This window comes from Mya arenaria, chromosome 14, assembly GCF_026914265.1.
Source record: "Mya arenaria isolate MELC-2E11 chromosome 14, ASM2691426v1".
Taxonomy (NCBI): Eukaryota; Metazoa; Mollusca; class Bivalvia; order Myida; family Myidae; genus Mya; species Mya arenaria.
This window is the reverse complement of record NC_069135.1, coordinates 9,512,730-9,534,470: the sequence shown is the minus strand read 5'-3', so window position 1 is coordinate 9,534,470 and position 21,741 is coordinate 9,512,730. Positions and strand designations below refer to the sequence as shown.

The 21,741-nt window shown below is 34.9% G+C and overlaps 1 protein-coding gene across 1 annotated transcript in view; it reads right to left on the bottom strand.

Moving 5' to 3' along the window:
* The window catches only part of LOC128217126 (A disintegrin and metalloproteinase with thrombospondin motifs 9-like), a 91,315-nt gene that overhangs the window by 45,448 nt on the left and 24,126 nt on the right, over positions 1 to 21,741 (bottom strand). Inside the window, exons 4-6 of the mRNA XM_052924028.1 lie at positions 20,610 to 20,863; positions 11,096 to 11,179; positions 5,438 to 5,559 (exon numbers count right to left, since the gene is read on the bottom strand). Coding sequence (XP_052779988.1) covers positions 5,438 to 5,559; positions 11,096 to 11,179; positions 20,610 to 20,863 — 460 coding nt within the window. The remainder of the gene's footprint in view (positions 1 to 5,437; positions 5,560 to 11,095; positions 11,180 to 20,609; positions 20,864 to 21,741) is intronic.

Here is a 21,741-nt window from a genome sequence, read left to right as displayed (position 1 = left end):
GGAAGAGAAAGGTGCATGTGTTAAGTCTATTTGATAAAATTATTCACATAAAAAGACCTCACACAATTGCTGCTAGACTGTAAACAACCATAATCAATGCCTGTCCGTCGTTATTAGCAGTGGTCAAATCTCAGTCATGTTCCACACAAATCCTGAAAGAAAAAACAATTGCCGTCCAGACACATTGATAGCTATGAAAGTATTGTAAGCATGAATGTTGTATCATATATCTCCCAAGAAGAATTAATGGGTGGTCATTGGCAGGAAGAAAACACAAGATGATGATATCACAGAAGGTGTTTATCGTGTTTTTATGCTGGAGCAGATCTGGGTACCTGAGGTGGAGGAAGACAGAGGCAAACCGACAGTTCTCAATGTATTGTCTATATTTCAATTGTTAAACATACAACTTACATTGTATGTCACTGCATAAATCATACCAGCTCAGAGCAGTCAGATTTCACACATGTAGGGCATAGGAGACAATCACATTTTTCATTATTCAGCTCTATATCCCTTCCTTTTACAGAGCAATCAGAAATTGAAACTTATCAATTCCATATTTCCGCTACCATGGTTTCTCTGAATGGCCTTGGCCACCTTCCCGTGACCATGTCCGAGGTCTGGACTGGGACACTTGTGGAGGCAGCAGCCCTTGAAATTGTCAATTTGTATGCACCGTCCCACTGCACAGGAGTGTCAATATTTGCATTCACGCTGGTACCATCGGGTCAGTGGTCAAACACCGGCTCACTGTGATTGAACACCATGACAACACAATTGAAATCTGCACAAAACCTGGGACAATGTCGACAAGAAGGCATAATTTGGACCTAACATCATGAAACATTCACTTCCACGTGTGAAGAGCCCAATCTCTCCTAAATTGTTACATTTTCATTACAATACTTGCGCCAATTCGTCTTCACCTAGGGAGAATTTTATGGCTATTTGAACACTTCCAAATAAAAACATTGTTAAATTTGTGATTGCACAAAGCACTCAACCCCATGACAGGGTGCCAAATGGCCACTACCTGTTGATTGGAAAATCAAGATCTAACAGGTACACCCCACAAGTAAGTGCTGTATAACCCTGCAAGTAAGTGTTGTATAACCCTGCAAGTAAGTGCTGTATAACCCTGCAAGTAAGTGTTGTATAACCCTGCAAGTAAGTGCTGTATAACCCTGCAAGTAAGTGCTGTATAACCCTGCAAGTAAGTGCTGTATAACCCTGCAAGTAAGTGCTGTATAACCTCGCAAGTAAGTGCTGTATAACCCCGCAAGTAAGTGCTGTATAACCCCGCAAGTAAGTGCTGTATAACCCTGCAAGTAAGTGCTGTATAACCCTGCAAGTAAGTGCTGTATAACCCTGCAAGTAAGTGCTGTATAACCCTGCAAGTAAGTGCTGTATAACCCTGCAAGTAAGTGCTGTATAACCCTGCAAGTAAGTGCTGTATAACCCTGCAAGTAAGTGCTGTATAACCCTGCAAGTGAAATACTGTGGCAACTAAATGCGCAGGACATGTATTGAAATTGTCATATACTACAAAAAAGAGAAACTACTCAATTAGCAATAAAAATATGCAATGCAAAATCAAACTGCATTTTTTTCATTCTATTCTGACAAAATGCAGAATTAATTTGGAAACATAAACCATCTGTTCACATTTTTTATGTTTATTTCAAATTCAAATATATCTTTCTACTCTGTTTCACCCACACTTTGATAGTTGAACTGATACTCAATCTTTCGTAAGATCAGCACTCTTCTCTGATAGTTGAACCTCAGTGAGACAATCACAAACTCTCTAATGAAAATATGTGGATAAAAAAATATGTTGGGACAAGTTTATGTTGATAGCCCAGATATTTTGTTTATTTTTGAAACATCAATCTGTCTTCTATCTCCATTTTCATATTGGTGAATTTGACTGTTCAAGATATTACAAGCAAGTAGTACCAATAAATCCATACTAAACAACATTGAAAACGAATTGAACAGGAAGTCCTATCACAAACTTTTGTTGCCGTCCATTTCTATTTCTAAGCTATGTTGATAGGCAGCGGCATCCCTGCATGTATGTACATGGAAACATAAGGCATATGACTATACTATTCCACAAGATGCGTGTGACAGATTTATCATAATGATGCAATTAAAGAAAACAAAAAGGTAACATTATAGGACAGATATTTTAATTAGGAGCTATGATAAAGTCATTAGTGTGCAATATATGAGCAGCCCAACCTTACATTGTGTGTGGCGAAACCAGCTTCCCTAATTTCCATTACATAAAATTGCAGTTAAAGATAAATGATTAACAAATAAATCATACCTTAGCTATACAGACACCATATAAATAAAACATGCAAAATGCTGGCTGTATATAGCAATATAAAAGGAAAGGGATTATCAATACAACGAAACTGCTGGTGATCCATCACCCAATATGTGGGGGGATATGTCAGTATGGTGAAGCACTTGATCAAATCACTGCAAACGACTACACATTCCTCAATACCAGTACCATTAATGTCCCATTCATGCCACACAACTACTTCATGTCTTTAATTCACCCATAAAATGATAACTGTTAGTTTTTTTTGCAATTATGGAGAAAACTTGTGTGTATCAAAGTCACTTTATGGCCATTAACCAAAGGTGGCCACACTTTGATCCCAGCCAACTGTTCCTGAGGTCACACTTTGATCCAAGACAAGTGTTCCATGGTGACTTACACATCATGACTTTTGTACCATTGACAACTCTGAAAACTCTATTGTTTTAATGGTAATTGGTCAGATATTCGGGGTTAAATATCCCAGATTCCATGCCTCCAGCCTAAATATTCAGAACTCTATTACAGCTAATGTGCCATTATCTGATTAATTTAAATAGCTTGATTCATTTAAGCAGCTTCTATGCCCATATTGGGGCAGCTGAAGACAATATTAAGGAGACAATCTAGGGCCCAGGGGCTCAAGGTCGGTAGAGTGAGGCGTGGACAAAGGGGATTACATGACCCCAGAATGTGGCGGTGCTGTCGGGTTGTCGTAGATCAGACCCACACTGTCAGCGGGGTGCGTGTGGGGTTGAGTCCTCAAGGGGATCTATACACACTCTTGGATTGAAGGTTTTACAGCTCCACATGACACACTTGCAAGTCTGTGATCAAGATAATGGCCTAAGTCATCTTTCTCTACACCGTGAGTGAGTGAATTGAATTCATAAAAGAGAGGATGATAATTACATCAACTCTAGTCTGGTCAAATATGGTTCAAAGTTATATAAAGTAAAAGAGAACACTTTTATTGAAGATGGTGATGACAATGCACTTTTTCATTTCTAATACAAGTAATCAGCAGGCTTTGAGCTATCAAGACTTAAAACTCTGCATGTTAGTGGTCTTATTAGTACTGGGTTTACAGCAGTTTCGATAGCTTTTTTTCCTCTCCAACCCTTGGCTTCATTGTCTGGTGAATCCTCTCTGAGAAGCCTACTGTTGTTACAGATCAGCATTCTTCACATAAATATTCACAAACTGTGATCTGTTATGTGTAAGAAATGTTTTTTGACCTAGGAATTTTACTGAAGAAAAACAAAACAAAGGTATAATCTTTACTACTTCTGAAATGCAGATTTATGAGTTTTTAATCAAAATATATCTGCTTTGACACAGTTGTACATCTTTTCCAATGGTTTATGAGGGTTTTCCTCTCAAAAATTTCCAGTCTGTTCAAGCAAGCAGTGTCAGAAACAAAAAAAGAAATAAGCAAACTGGGAACTTTTGATCATTTGAAACTCAATGAGAATATTACATTGTCTCATAATTACAGTTTTACGCCAGAATTTTATCTGTGAGCCAAACTACGTCAAATTCTGGTACCGCCCAAGGACGTTAAAGAATCAAAGACAAATTTTGGCACAAAGATCTTTCATCAAAGAAGAAACGTCAATGTTTTATCGTATCTTTCTCCACCCCTGCCAATTTTAATACTACGTCATCAGTTTTCAAGCATTTAACTCTTACTACTACTCATTTTTGTTTAAAATCTCTGTCATTCATGTTTGAATAATGCTTTTTGCAAATTTGCATTTTCCATTAATGGGTTACTCAGCATGAAGTTTTGCAACTGGCATATTTACATGACTATTTCGGCTAACCTCCAATTGCTGTTTTTTTATAATTTCTTAACCTTATCAATTTATCTTTTTACAAAACATGGATTCAATTATGTCTGGCTCTTTCAATCTTTGTCATCTCACAGAAAGCATTTGAAGCCGCTACTTGTAACATTAATCCAGTTATTGAATGGAAAGTTGTCCTATTCCACTGCAAGTGTAATTACAAAAATTTTACAATGCTCCACTCAACACTAATAATGCTGTTGTCATGTCCTGCACATCTTCAAAGTCACCGGGTAACCTCACATCAGACCACATTCAGAGCAGGTATTATCTCTCTGTGTAATAAATTAGTCTTTGTGCCCCAATCTCATCTCTGAGTACAAGATGTCCCTATTTGGCCCATACTGCTCCACTCATCTGTTTAGTACCTTCTCTTCACGCTTTTCCTTTCTTGGAAACATGAAAAGCATCACATGTGGTGTCAAAACATAATCATTATGTAGAAAATTATAAGTTTACCACAGACTTCTGATGTCATTAGTCACACTGCCATCATAATACATTTCTTAGAGTTGTTGTACTATACATATTAACACTTAAGAAATAAGAAGATTAAATGACAATTAAGTCATAATAATAAATGAACTGTTGGCATTCTAGGAGAGAGTAAAGTAACAATTCAGCATGAAGAGAAGCAGTACAAGAGTGGAATGAGAGGAGCTATTTGAGTTGCAGGTCTGTAGTGACTAATGTAGAAACCATGCATTTCATACAAGCCGTCTGATTAAATCTAATCAATCACTGGGCTTCGATAGAACACTTCAGGGCACATCCCTTTCGTGACAAATCATTGTTATGCATTTTAAAAATTAAATCTTGATAGATCACACTTCAAATAAAGAGTGGATTTTCACTTTGAAAGCAAACACTGAATTGCAAAACCAAGGAGAAAAGAGGGCAATTTGAGAAAATGAGAACACATAGATTATTTATTTCAAAACAAATGACAAGTTGGATCTTTTCATTAAATGTGCAATATCACTTTCCCCTTATAATGAAGTTATGAAACTTTAATGTCAGTGAACGTCTCGAAACATAATGCTTGGGCAAAATGCAAGGACAATCAGTTTTATTTTGACAATCGTCTATGCAACAGCATGTTGTATGAAAGCCCTATGCAATTGTCCAAGACAAGATATAGGCCTCTTCTACAATAGTGTAGCATAGAATAATTTCATCTACAATGACCATATGGACCATGTCCTCCTTTGCAACTCTGGTCAGATATTCGGACCAATTATGGTACCTTGTGAGGAGTATGGCGGTGTCATAGTGGTACTTGCTCCCCTCAGCCTGATTGTTCTGTGACTGCCATTTACAGAAACGCTTTAACGTCTCGCTCGCATTTTGTGTAATCTTCGGACCATCCTGGAAAAAAACAATCAAGGGTTATTTTCTGAATTAAAATTACTCACAAATATTTTTTTTCATTGAAAACAGTAATAATTAAAATAAAACATTCTGAGAACAGCCTGGACAATGTTATAAACCAAGCATGTTTGGGGTTGGGGCAATGAAATTGTAGCAGTAGCTTCTTGCAATCAACAATTAACATTCTTCTCATGTCTATTATCAATTTCAAGCTTAACATTCTCAACATATATTTTACTTTCAACAGCAGTGAAATGTATTCCATCAGGTCAAAAAAGCAATGAAAATGATCTTAAAACCTTAATGTCATCATAAAATATATATATATTAAAGTCCTAATTCATTAACAATTATCATTAAATTTACATAAACAGTTATCTTTCAGCCATTTCTGGGAAGCTTAACACATAAAATTTAAATTCTTGAAAATATAATGATGAATAAAACCATCAAATTAATTTCAAATTAATACATTTGTACACACTTGTTCACGTCCTTCAAAATTACAATTTTACATTTGTGTTCACATACAGTGGTAACATTCTTCTTTTGAAACAGAGTGATAAAATTGTCTTACATACAGCATACAAGTCATCTTTCCTTACAGCAGATAAACTGCTTGCCAAGGGATGTAACTCTACAACAATCTTCTGAAGAGTTACTAATTTTGATTTGTAAAATATTTGATATGAAAGGATATTGTCCACTCAAAAGTATATCCTGGAGTAAAAATGACTCAATTATATGTATAAGTAAAACAGCAATTATATCACCATCAGATACTTGATTCTAAATTATTGACAACTGCTCATTTTTTTCTCATCCATGTCCTTGAATTTTTAATTCAGTATTGAATAAAAAAATAAACTTGCTGCGAACAGATTTGATTGATTGGCAAAAAGTGAATGGATTGACAGTTTGCGAGTCACATAGGGCAAGACAGCATCAATGTCCCAAAGTATCAAAGAACATTTCAAAATTGCTTTTCATAATTACAGATCAAATTAAATTGAAAATAAATGAAAAGAATGTGTCAAAATTGAGTTTGATAATTGTTTACTTTCATGTAATTTTAAATGAATTATCGGTTATTACAAACTTGAATAAATATGAAATTTATTTCACTAAGTATCAATTTTTCATTCCAATGAGTATGGCTGGTAGTTCAACTGATTGCAATCAAAGCTTTCTGTGTTTGACATGCTCTATAGTTGTTTTTATTGTTCCCAATTAATAAAATGTCTTCCAAATTGCGTTTTAATGACAGTGGGGTCTTAATGTTCAGTAAACATTAGATAGGGCCAAATTTTAATGGATGTCTTCTCAATTAAAAGCAGCCGTTTTATGTGAATAATGTGGTATTATAGTTCGATATTGCCCTGTGAAATTCTTAAATTTCTGTTTGGTATTAACTGGGCACTGTAAAGAAAATATAATCAGTAATTCATGAAAGTTGGAGCTGTCAGATAAAAGACCAGGAATGAAAAATGGGCTTGTGTCTATTCAACTTGCATTTTACTGTTGACCATCCAATTATTTCTTTCACAGAACGATCAGTTTTCAACTTTTGCTCCCTAAAACATACAATAATTGGAGGTTGACTATATATTTAGCCTTTACAATTTCAAGAGCATTAATATCTGTTGTCAATTTATTCTTGGTGGACAAGATAAAAGATGATCATGTGGTCTGGGGGAGAAGTGATTGATCACCAGTGCTTCTCCATGACCCTGATGAATGCAGCATGCTTCTTGCTGACCAGAATCATCTGTCACAACCTCCAACCTAGACACATGTGACAATATAGCAAAAAATCAGGCCTAAGTTTAATTTATAAAAGGTGTGAAAAGTCAATGACTCTTCAAAATGGTAATACAAAGTTATCTGTGTAAACCATAAGCTGGTTTTTCATGGTAAGCCGATCACAGATATTTGTTAAGTGAACAGAAACTAAAGGAGAATCATGTACGCCGGATTACATTTCAAAGGCCAGAGATCTTTCAAGTTGTTATAAGCTTGGTGATAGGTTTAAAGCTATGGTGAGTAGTGACCAATGTTGCTGGTCGAAGCTTGCTGGTCGAAGGTCAGCTGTGATTGCTGTGGTCAAGTGGATGCAGTGGACAGGGCTTGAGAACATCTGGTCAGTCCAGCCACATTTACCCTGGGTCCAAGCTACCAGAGTGGACATAAATGATGGGCTGTCAAGCTACAGGTGACAGCACTACAATCATTGCTAGTATCATTGATCCTCTGATTTCCATAATCACATGAATTGTGCGACTGTAAATACTTGCTCCAACTTTTGTATGAACGTCCCAGTCTTGTTGGTGAAAGATGGAGTTAAATGTCAGTAAGCACAAAAAATGAATTAAAAAAAGCACCTGCAATTACAATTACAAAAAAATGTGTAAAAACACCCTGGTGATTCATTTTGACTTGCAAAGGCAATTATAACGAAAATATTTTAATTAAACCAAAAAAATACTTATAACATTTGAAAGTCTATACTTTGCTTAAGAATTAATAGAAAACAAATGTAAAATGTCAAACTCAATTAAATATTTAATATTCAAAGCTTAAGGCCTTTAAAAAAACACTCATATTTCTGAAATAAATGAACATCTTGACCCGATAGCTTACGGCACTGAATACAAGCAACAACAGCCAACTAACAATGACTTATTGATACATAACAATTCACATAAGTAGGACCTTGTTTTGAATGTTTGTTATGACGGTTGACAAACAGAGAGAAAGTAATTGAACTTCAATTATGATTATCAGATTGACAATCGCATAATTCTGAGACGACAATTTCTCAACCACCTGCGCCTTTCTTCTGATTGACAGGTTCAGTAAATGAAGTAAAAGTTCACTTCAGGTCTTTAGTTTCAAGACCTTGTAATTTAAAAGCTATATCAATGTTATGGCGGAGACAAGTGATAGGGGCTTAAATCAAACTAAAAATGGCACGGACACAGTCAAGCTGAAAACTTATCCAAAAGTGCAAGCCAGGCGAAAACAAATGCGTTATTGGACACTAATCGGTTATACAAAATATTTCCTAAACATTCTTAAATGTGCACATTTATACTACTCATTCAACATATACAAAAAGATTTTATCAGATCTTAAAACAAGGTGATTTTAAGAAAGTTTAAAAAAAGCAGCGAAATATCACCATGTGCTAAATGCAAACCAGCTAGCAATTGCCACAAATAGATTTAGACTAAACATTTCAATACATCTAAATATAAATTTGGAAATAAATTAAGACTTTAAAACTAATAAATAAATCAGAATGAACTAGCTAGCAAACAAATTCAATATTTTATTCCACAAAAACTACGGCATCTATTTTGGCTAAGAATCACTCAGTAATGAACACTTGATGTTTTCTAAATTAAGATTCCAACAACAAATCTGGGACTTTTTTTCGCAATATTCGTATCTATTTAAAGTAATGAAAGACTAAATTTAAAGTGAAAACATAAAAAGTGGTCTATCCATGACTTGCTTCAAGATACAATTAATTCACACAAACTAGCTGACTTTGATGAACATAAATAATGCACCACATAAAGAAAGGTTATGGCTGAAAACGGTTCGGAATTTTAAGTTCAAGTGTAATTAGTTCAAAATTATCATCATAAGTCAACTTTATGCTAATGCCCCTAATAGAAATATTTATTAAAGACTTCTTATTTCAAACAGACCACTAGCTTACATATAGCAAAGCAAGTTTTTCCAGTATTTGATAAAGTGGACTAACGATGCTGTGATGGAACACATCAGTGTAACTCAGGTATCACGATCAGGTTCGGCATCCAGTTTCAATTGTAACGCCTTCCTTAAGTTTCCATACTCTTTCACGACACTTCAACAGCCCTCGTACATTATAATTTGGTAATTTTATAACCATCATATACCGTCATATATTGCCCCGATGTTTACTCTGACAATTATATCAATCAGCAACTTTGAATATGAGAATCACACACTTGTTAAGGATTAAAGGTGTAAAAAGGATCTTGAACTTTCAAATCAACGGTTTAAAAGGTCTTAACTTTACAGCTTAAAGCATGCAACTTGCAAGATTGTTAATGTATTGAACAGCAGCAATGCAAGGTAATAATAGCCCAAGGAACTAAGCTGTAAAATCACATTAGGAAAATCCAAATTATATGGTAGAATTGGACCACTGGTTTGGTTCAAACATGATAAATTGATAAATATTTGCTAAATAATATAAAACACATAACAGTTGTATCTTGATCCATTTGCATTTTGAAAGACTGATCATATTAGCGATAATCCCTAATAATGTGGGCTGTCATTATTTTAATACCCTGGATAAAAACATTTTGATACTGATAAAACTAATTAGTCTTTTAAAATTCACAGTTTTAGATTATGTTGCGATCATCGCGTACAAGATAAGCGAAGGCCTTTGAGATAAAATCAGAATAATGTCATAACTGACAATGGTACCTATCTTTAGGATGTTACTAAGTCTGCTTCTTTTATCGCCATGAAAATGGACCAGCATTTAAAAATCAAACCTGTAACAATACCGATGACCCACCAATATGTCTGGTCTATATTTGCATGGGGTTGACTGTATGCTGCACTCCCAATTTTACCTCATTTATTCATGACATAAATCGCACCAATCTGTTAGAAGAATCACCAATTTATTTTAATCGGAAAATTTTGCCAACAGCTTAAATCTTTATGAAAACCACTGCAGTTGCCAATTCAATGATTAAAGTGTGGAATGACCCATTGCAATATTGATACAATCATATACCGGTAACAGTTACTAAGCTGCATGAAATTCCTTTACTGTTATTTCTGTAACACATTTGTACGGCCTTTAATTTAACTCGGACCACCCTATGCAGAAGGTTTTGGACTGAATATTGAGGTCTGGTGCAGGCTAATTCCCACCCAGCATGATTTCTGTGTGTTCCGTTGACATTCCATTACCTGTGTCAATGTATCCGCAGCAGGGTCCAACCATGAGGCAATGGTGAGGATCACCTTTGAATAGCTCTTTTGAGCTTTTATAAAAGCCTTCCATAATAATTACACTACCCAAATATTGGACGCCTCTGGCAAAGCCAGCGTCACCTTATACCAGGAATGTTACCCTGTTAAATAAAAACCGATGGTAAAAAGATCCTTCTTTTTAAGTCAACTGTTTGACATAACATTAAATTGTACATATTAAACTGATATGTTTCATTTTCGATCAGACAGTCGAGTGTCAGAGATGGGACAAAAAGACATGTGATGTAATTTCGTCGCTAAATTTGACTTAAAATGAAAATTTTATTCTATAACCGTCTGTTCTACTTTTTTCCCTAAAGATCAAATGGTGTCACAGTTTAGGGATAAACAAAATATTGGGTTTTATATTCAAATGACAAACCCTACATTGAAAACCATTGTCCAGGCTGAGGATTTAGTTGCTGACATACTTTGTATAATTACAATCAAAGGTTAATAAATCAACCAAATTGTTACTTACCCATTCTGAGTGAAAGACAACAATTTTTACAACGATGATTTGGATGAACTGTTGAATGGTATGTCCCCTGTATATAGTATTAACCTGAAAATAGAAGACAAAAATATACATAAGTTTTTCCATGAAAGTAAAAAGCTCAGCAGCCAATTGTATTATAAAACAGCTTGATAAGTTATCAACAAGTTATCTTCAAGCCAGGTCGTACATTTAGATGATTTGATTGGTCAATAACAGTTATTGGATAAATATTGACCAATCAATCAACATTTTGGCTTAACCAAGGAACTAACCAAACCGAGTCTTACACAATGGAATGCAGACACATTTTGGGATATACACTGCATATGATAGTAAAAATACACAGAGCAATTATTCCTGATACCAACTCTGGATACCATAAAGGTACTCAGAGTTCTAAGCCAAATAAGTGGAGTATAATAGTCCGCTGCACATGCCCATACAAGGACTAGTTACCCCCATTTGTTTGTAAGATGGCTTAAAGGGTCTTGAACCTTTTTTGAGATGGTTAGCTGAAATTAAAGTAATCCATGTTAAAACGGCCAAAATACTCATATGATTATGATGTTACAATGAAATTAAGAAAAGTGTATTCTGTTTAAAATGTAAATGAAACTCATGAATTGAACAACAATCTGACATGTTTGGGATACCGTCCATGCAGTGTTGTGCAGCTGCACATGCTGTCAAGAATCACTCTGAGTAACAACAGTTTGTAAGTTAGAATGCCCCAAAGACACAGATCATCATAGCTCAACCTTATACTTGCATTCTATAATGGATTCAAATTGTAAAACTCGTAAGTATTACCCTAATCCTTCCATTCATTAACTCATTTTCAAAACCTAGTAAGGGAATTTCTTGAAACTAACACAACGTGATTATCAATTCTTTCATGTTCAGATCAGCAAGAAAAAAATGATGATTTACAAAATCTACAACAGCTCTTCTTCATTGATTTATATAAGATCAATAATCATACCTTAATCATAACTACAGAAAAAATAATGAGATAATACATCCTATTAACCCAGAAGAAAATGGACTTTAATCAAACAATGCGCCTTGATCAAAAAGCACTTATGACATTAGCACTTTTACGCAAAAAAAAACTAACCCGAAAGTCTCAGACTGTTCCTCAATTAATCTGTGGATCTATTATTTCTCCATGATATATAAACAAACAAGTGCACCTACATTCAGAATGCTGTAGGCATCTGTAGACTGTCAAACTCTGTCTAAAAATGGGTTTCAATTTGTCTGAAAGTGCATTACATTTATCTCAAACAATTAGACAACTGGTTTTGTAGGTGAGTATGTGTGCACCAGGAAATAAGGTGGGTATTCAAGGGGTGAAAACAACTGACATCCAAAAAGAGGCAGATAGAAGCTTTTTGTTTCAACCCTCTGTCATTTGTAGCGAGAAACTATAATAATGAAAACCCACCAATAACCCATACTGTTATTGTTCTTAAAATTGTGTATTTTGGTAAAATTGCCAAAGGCATTGCTTAACATTAACTTCACAGCCATCAAAACCAATACCAAAATTTATATTTCATAGAGCATCAATTCATTCAAGGACGTTGTAAAAACTTGGTCTGCGCTGCATAGAAACAGGGAACAAAATGAGGGTACATTTTTTATTAACAACATAGGTACACTTCCATCCTAAACTTAACTGTTAATTTTGAAACCGACTTCACAAGATTTTTACTTGGAAGGGTTTATTTAAGATCTCAGAGAGTTAGAACCAAGGTTGAGGACAGTTTTTCTGTCGCTAAAACAGGGACAATGTTTAACACAAATCTAGTTCAGACCCAATATAAGTAAGAACTCTACAACCTGCAAATGATTTCTTCTCAATTAACAAATGTGAAATTGCACAAACTAAATCTTCTGTGACAGTGAGAGCAGGAATGAAAGCTCCACATGCAAAACCGATCATGGATTCCCATCTCGCACCATCTGATAGGCTTGCAGTGGGTTTCTCGATCACACGTCCGATGAGAAACACAGGCAACATTTGCGTCCTGATCAAAAACCATGTCTGGTGAAAACATAGGCCCAGGGCTGCTACAGGCACTCACTGCTTGCCTCAACAAGTGGTTTCTTCATCAATGCATACTTTGATAAAAAAAATATTGCGTAAATATAACATGCAATTATGGAAATTGCATGAATGGTCCATTTTGTACTTTCAGTACAGTAGTTTATGTTGAACTGTTGAGTGAACAAAATGCTTTCGACATATATTTCACTGTAGACTAAAGCTGTCTAATTTGTCAATTTTTATATTATATTTGGACGACCTTTCAATCAGCAATTTATTATAACCACGCAATGTGATAGGAGATTTTAATATAACTGCCATTAATCTATAAGTGATTTGATAAACCTTATCATCAAAATTGCAAACCAATCATGGGTACTCATAATCTTGTTCGTTTACTCTTCATAATTCCAGTTATCAAGTAACTATGCCATATGAGATAGCTTCATTTAATCCAGACCGGAGCCAATATAACATGTTGACATAATCTTACTTATCGAATGGCTGTGAATTGCTTAATGGCCGATACTGTAATTCCGTCATATGATAAGCCAACAAAACCCTCGTAGGCATTACCATGTGTCATTATGTCAGTGGACTTGAGTGACCAAGTTGAAATGACCAAACATCAAACATCTGAGAGTCAAAACCTGTCCTACTAGTGTCACAACCCACAAAATTAATGACAAACATGCTATGGTATAATGGCAGAGAAAAAATCCACATAGAACTATTGCTAGAAGTGATCGAAAGACTCTTGAGTAGTTGACCAAAGGTTTAGAGAATGAATATGACAATGAGACAAGCCCACTAGACCCCAGATACATTTACCATATTGTTCAACACAAACAGTTTGGGTTATTAAAAGGGCCAGGATCAAGTTAAATATTTGTTCAGGGCATATTTCACATTTTACCCATACCTGGAAGCATTTCATTGACTGGATGGTGTGTTTGTCAATGTGTGATGTCAGTAGAGACTAATTATTGACTGAATGGTGTGTTTGTCAATGTGTGATGTCAGTAGAGACTAATTATTGACTGAATGGTGTGTTTGTCAATGTGTGATGTCAGTAGAGACTAATTATTGACTGAATGGTGTGTTTGTCAATGTGTGATGTCAGTAGAGACTAATTATTGACTGAATGGTGTTTGTCAATGTGTGATGTCTGTAGAGACTAATTATTGACTGAATGGTGTGTTTGTCAATGTGTGATGTCAGTAAAAAGGCTTATTTCATTGACTGAATGGTGTGTTGTCAATGTGTGATGTCAGTAAAAAGGCTTTATAATAATTTCATTGACTGAATGGTGTGTTTGTCCATGTGATGTCAGTAGAAAGACTAATTATTGACTGAATGGTGTGTTTGTCAATGTGTGATGTCAGTAAAAAGGCTTTATAATAATTTCATTGACTGAATGGTGTGTTTGTCCATGTGATGTCAGTAGAAAGACTAATTATTGACTGAATGGTGTGTTTGTCAATGTGTGATGTCAGTACAAATGCTTTATAATAATTTCATTGACTGAAAAGGCTTCATTTCAATGACTGGATGGTGTGTTTGTCAATGTGTGATGTCAGTAAAAAGGCTTCATTTCATTGACTGGATGGTGTAGTGTTTGTCAATGTGTGATGTCAGTAAAAAGGCTTCATTTCATTGACTGGATGGTGTAGTGTTTGTCAATGTGTGATGTCAGTAGAAAGGCTTCATTTCATTGACTGGATGGTGTAGTGTTTGTCAATGTGTGATGTCAGTAGAAAGGCTTCATTTCATTGACTGGATGGTGTAGTGTTTGTCAATGTGTGATGTCAGTAAAAAGGCTTCATTTCATTGACTGGATGGTGTAGTGTTTGTCAATGTGTGATGTCAGGAAAAAAGGCTTCATTTCATTGACTTGATGGTGTAGTGTTTGTCAATGTGTGATGTCAGTAGAAAGGCTTCATTTCATTGACTGGATGGTGTAGTGTTTGTCAATGTGTAATGTCAGTAAAAAGGCTTCATTTCATTGACTGGATGGTGTAGTGTTTGTCAATGTGTGATGTCAGTAGAAAGGCTTCATTTCATTGACTGGATGGTGTAGTGTTTGTCAATGTGTGATGTCAGTAGAAAGGCTTCATTTCATTGACTGGATGGTGTAGTGTTTGTCAATGTGTGATGTCAGTAGAAAGGCTAATTTTATTCACTGAATGGTATGTTTGTCAATGTGTCAACAGATACATTTTACAAAGATAGAAATGACCAGGGTGTTTCTGCCTGACCCTGTTTATATTTACTTATTAACTCCAGCCTTACTAAATGAATAAAGTGTTAATTTCCTGAAATTAAACATACATAAAGTTGATTTGGTATGTACCGGTACTTTGGTTTACAGCATGGCCAAATGGTTTCAATTTAAAAAGTATCCTATCTGGTTTTTATGTGCCAAACATTAACCTCAGAATAGTTTTATTTGAGTTGTTAAGAACTGTTAAATGTTTATTCAAATGTGAGAGAATAAAAAAAACTGGCAATCAGAAACTTTGCTTAAACTATTTAAAATTGCCGCATTCCGAGCTAAGATTCTATCATAGCCTTCAAATTTCAAATGCACCTATCAATTGAAAATCGATTAGCCAGCAAAACTTGGATTTTCCCAGCACAAACAATTCAAGGAAAAAGAGAGCACAGAGTGAATTAATGATTTCCATGGAAACTGCCTCAACAGGTTGGGGTTCACCTGTCTGGAAGATAGACAGCCGACACAGGGTAAATTGGCACCAGTAACACTGCTACAGCAACAGTAATTGAATTAATTTTATCACCAAAATTAATAAATAGTTTTTCAATTCTTCCCGTAAATTATTCCCTAATCTTAATTGTTTGAATATGATAAAAAAAAATAAAAAAAAATGGAAGGACAAGACTTTCTTAGTGCTGATTGAACCATTTTTCAAGATTTGATACCTGTACATGTAAAGCAACATAAAAACACTTGTTATTTTTGCATTATTATTATGAATATATATATTTAGAATATATATCAAACAATGTGATTTAAAAAAACTGTAACATCAGCTGCAGGTTTGAGATTTCTATTGAGTGATTGATATTTCGTGGTGACACTGCACAGCCCAGCCAGATTGTTGATAAGCCTTTTCATTGAGGAGCCATGATTTTCCCAGCCAAGGTCACATCACAATGTAACAAGTGCCAGCTTCAAAAGAACATCGGCGCTGGTAAGACACCAATTGACATACTGAGTCATGTCATAAGCTGGTTTGAACATTCCTGTATGGGTGGGAGACCTGTTTTCACAGCCACGGACCACGTCAGATAATCAAATCCTGGCAAACTGTCACATAGGAACAGAATGCTTCCTTGTGTTCCGCCTTTTTCATGACAATCTTATAATCAGTCTGAGACATGGTCCTGTCAAAAACCATTATCTTTAGCATTAATGATAATAGGCTTCTAAGTAAGAATCTAATTTGACAGAAGGACATCAACAAAATATGCTCTCCTGCAAAATGCACAACATAAAAAAAATATGCAGAAAGCTTAACAATTATAATGTGCACTTTGCAAAAGATTAAAGATGTAAGCAACAACAGCAAAAACTTTCCTCCATTGATTGCCAACCCATCATTCTAGATTCAACTGAAAATAACACCAATATAAAACCCATCAGATAGCTGTGCTGTTTGAAGCAATGTTAAAGTTAGATTATGCTGATTCAGCTATTAATCTAGCTGATGAGGCTGGAAAATGAACTGATGGTACATCCTTGACCATTGCCAAAAAATGGCTCACAGAAAAAAAAATGTACAGAAATCTGATGTATATTTTCTCTGTGATGAATGTTATTTTATGGTTATTGCATAAATCATGTAACCTTTCACAGGAATTATTTGCATTTTTCACTTGATTATTTATAAATTGTTTCCTATTTATGGTTCATATTACCCTGATTTATGTATGGTAAATATGATTGTTATGTCATGCACCTAATTGCCCTAATACTCCCCTGAAATCACATTATTATAAAGCAAGCCAAGTTCCGACTTTCCTGTGTCTCTGGTCGCCACAAGTGTGAGAGAGAAATAGCACACATTCCTGGACCTAATTATTGCAACTTCAAAGCGAATCAAATGCTCATTGCCCTGTATTTGATATGCATTTATTGCAGCACCAAGAAGGCTTCGGATGTCATGATAACAGTGGTGGTGTCTACATGGGTATGATGACATGAACCTCGCACAGTCGGCCCCATTTGAGGACAAATCCTGTGTGTTAAGGAAAATAAGAAATTGATTATGTAAACTTGAAAACTGTTGTGAAAACGTTCAAACTATTTGGACTTGGACAGGAAATTAAAGCAATAGGGGTGGGTAACATCTTCATACATAGGGGTTTTTTGTTGATACCAAACCAGTTTCAGTTTTGGTGTCAATGGTTTCAGCAGTTTCGAACTTGGTTTTGATAGTTTGGCTTGAAGTAACAAATGCATGGTTTTGTGTACAGTTTAAACAACATGGCGGAGCTTAGCTGCATGTAGCCATTATTTCCAATTATAAATATAACCTTTATCATTTAGCTCATTTGCCCATTGTAAGGCATTGTTATCAAAGGGATTGAGTTTCAACAAACGTGGTTGATCACTTTCCGCCATGTTGGTTTCAAAGTAAACTAGTTTTCGGATGGAACGAACCGATGAAACTGCCTCCAGTAGGGGTTTCAATAGTTTCGAAAACCAGTTTCAGTTTTCGTTAAAAAACCCTGATAAAACCGGTTTTGGTTTTATTTGAAACTGTAACAACAAATGCACAGTTTGTGAAACCGAAATAAAACCAAAACCAGTTTATAACCAACAAAAACGCCCATAGTATGAAGCTAACTAGCTAAGCAAGCAACCACACAAGTGCCTTAACTCAAACTTATCTTAAAATTGCAAAATAAATGTAGTCCAACAATACAAAAGCCAATTTTATTGCATATCCTGTAGGCGTATTTTTTTTCCACTAAACCCGATTGCTCTATTTTTTCCTCTCAATATTTTTTTGCTATACTTTTAAAGTGGGGATTAGTTTTCATTATTTCATTAAAAATGTTCATTATTTTTAGTTAACATGTTCAAATTTGACCATTTTATATCTAAAATTTTCTAAAATGCTGATGTACCCTGATATAGGTCGGTTTGGAACAGAATCCCAGTTCTCAAAAAGCAAACAAACCTATTTCTGTTGGAGATCGATGTTATTGGAAACAAAGAAAACTATTTTTCGCCTTTTCAAACTTCCTAGGAAAACAGAATATAATATATATATATATTACACATTTGTGCATGTAATTATCAGTATGTGATGAACTGAGTGGAGGTCATGGGAAGATTTCACATATATTACACCTATAAATCACAGTCACTCCATTATGATTTATCTTCACACTTCAATGTTACATTTCTCTTTTATTTTAGTTATAAAACAATAAATACTTTCAATGAACTTCAAAGTAAAACAGATGGTATTAAGATATGTGTTTGATCCCTGGTGTAGTGGGAGCTAAGTATGATCAAATCAATCAATGAAATAATTACACATTCTGGTAACAACTGATTTGTAACAGTTCATCAGTAAAACAACTTAACTTTGTTTGGACAGTTACATTCAAACTTGCTGAGATAACAACTTACATTTTAAAAACTTGTATATTATAAAAACCCAGGCCATAATGGTAGCTGTACTGATTATACAACTCAAATTGTATTAAAACCTGATGAGAAATTCTGAATGATAGGAACGTCAACTTCATGGCATATGCTTTAATTACTATATCTTCTTTTGTTATTTGAAAGTTAAATCTTAAAACTTTAAATGACAGCATAGCTGTACAAATGACATTTCAAGAAATTGAAGTAAAAACACTGTCTGGCAATGTTCTAGGAATCCAATGGGAGATATTATATAAACAATTTACTTTGTTGTTTTAAAACATCAAAAAGACTGTGATAATATTCAAATATTTATGCTACAAATTGTGCAAGGGAACACAAGACAGCTGGTGAATAACTTCATGGGCACACTTTTTGCCTATAACTCTGAAGAATTGAGTGATTTATAGAACTATAAAATTTATAATTTCAATTCAGGTTTTAATAAAAATTGTTATGACACAATGCCATTTTTTAAACATTGAAATACATTTGATTTCTTCCATCTGCCTTCAAAACAAAGTGTTGTTGTCCTGAAGCAGTGTGGACTTGAATAATTAATATCAAATGTAATTATGTACCCTGTTTCCTTTGATAAGTCATTTCTATCAGGCGAGTTAGTCAGATTTAGATATATATCACTTGAAATTAATGTACTATTTAATCATGCATCTGAATTATTCTTTAGGAAATAACTTAAATTTAAAATCTACAAATTTTCCTGTCAAAGCATAATTTATTTTAAATCTTTTCAAACACACTAACCTACAGACCCATTTACTTGATTACATATTGCTAAATGAGGCAAAAAATGTTGCGTGCCAGTATACAAAATCTCCTGAGCATTAAAACACTTGTACTATTTTGAGCCATTTTGTGATATTTTTGTAATGTACTTGAGGACAGAGGTATAATTGTCCCAAGACCAACCTTATCGATGTTTTTTAACCGATATACAAGAATCACTTTTCTGTACCTTGCATGTCTGTGCCCCTATCTCATTAAGATTTTAAAGATTCAGTCAATGTTTTCACCAGCTGGGAACAAATTTAAGGCCAATCAGTTAATTTAGAGACCCCGCCATTGTTACTGTAAATCAAAAAACTATTAATTTGCCTTGTTATAGCAATTACAATGATTTAATGGCAACCTCTGAGCAAGGCAATACAACCCAACGGCAGTTAACAGCTGATTAATTCATTTACCTCCGCTTAAATCTTGTAGCCAATCAAACAGAATCAAAATGTTTTGTACTTAGTGCATGCAAGGCTCCCTAAACATAAAGTCCTTTCTATTCTAACACCAGCACTCTAACCAGTTGCCATCCCTCTTCTGTAGTTGTCTTTTCAGTCGAAAAGCCGAGCACAAGTTTATAATCAATTAAGTCATATGTATCATCCTTGTCATGCATATGTGTACCAAGTTTCATGTGATAATCTTGACCAGTCTGAGTTATGGCCAAGGTTTGTGATTTTGCACAACAATACCTTACTGACACCGTAATGATGATGACACTACAAGGCTATCATAATACCTCAACTTTTGTTCTTCCTACTGCTTTGTAATAACATTTTGACTGTTTGATTAAGTAGCAACCACGACAACCCAAACCAGTGCTGGTATAAGCAGAGATGAAACCCTTGACCTAGTGGGCATCAGACATATGTTACCAAAACCAAACAAACATTAAAAGATGTCTCACAGTTACAGCCTTGTTAATATTCATAATAAAAACTACGACAAAAAGATATACTTACTATGGCCATTAAATTAAGTATGTAGTTCTGCAGGTCATCTTGGTGATATCGAAACATTAAATGATCTGCTACCACTAGTACCTCCACATAGTTTTTATATGACACTGAGCGTTTCTGTCTATGAGGTGATGTGGAAAATGAATATAAATTATTAAATGAAGTTAATCTATTAATATCACTAATATCACTATTTGCTAAGTCATCTATACTATGCTCCGGTATAGATCTTTTCCTTCTCCTGTGCTTATAATTTTCTGAAAATAGACAAAAAGAACAGGTTACAATACAAAGGTACTGTCACTCAGAGTTTAGATACATGGTGATGAAGTAGAAGAAGAGTGGTGATGATGGCGATGATGATGATGATGATGATGATGATGATGATGATGATGATGATGATGATGATGATGATGATGATGATGACGATGATGATGATGACGATGATGATGATGGTGATGATGATGATGATGATGATGATGATGATGATGATGATGACGACGACGATGACAGCAATGACAATGTCGATGATGACGACGAAGATGATGATGATGATGATGATGATGATGGTGGTGGTGGTGGTGGTGATGATGACGACAACGACGACGACGACGATGATGATGACGATGACAATGTCGATGATGACAACGAAGATGATGATGATGATGACGATGAAGATGATGATGATAATGGCGACGATAAGATGAATGTGTGTCAAGCTAACCATTTTGTTTTGTTGATAACCATTTTGCTTTGTTAACTGTTCATTGTCTCATTTGATATTTACATCATCAACCATCTGACAACATAATATTGTTTATTACATTAACAGAAAACAAATATTCATCAGAAGGACAAAGAGGGAACCATGCTGTGACAATCAGTGAAAAGCTGTGGGAAAATGGTAGTAGCTTTTCTGTATGTTCTACAATCATTGACATTTTTACTTTTCATCAAGTGACAAACTGTGCACCAAAATGGCACTACTGTGACTCAATAGAGAATCTGCTGATGATGCAAACACAAATCAGAGATGACTAACAGAATGTTCCTGACTGTTGTGTGCTTCCAAACAGGCACCGGTTTCCTCAAACACATGCAGTTATTGTTCGGAGTTCTTTATGCATTGCCAACA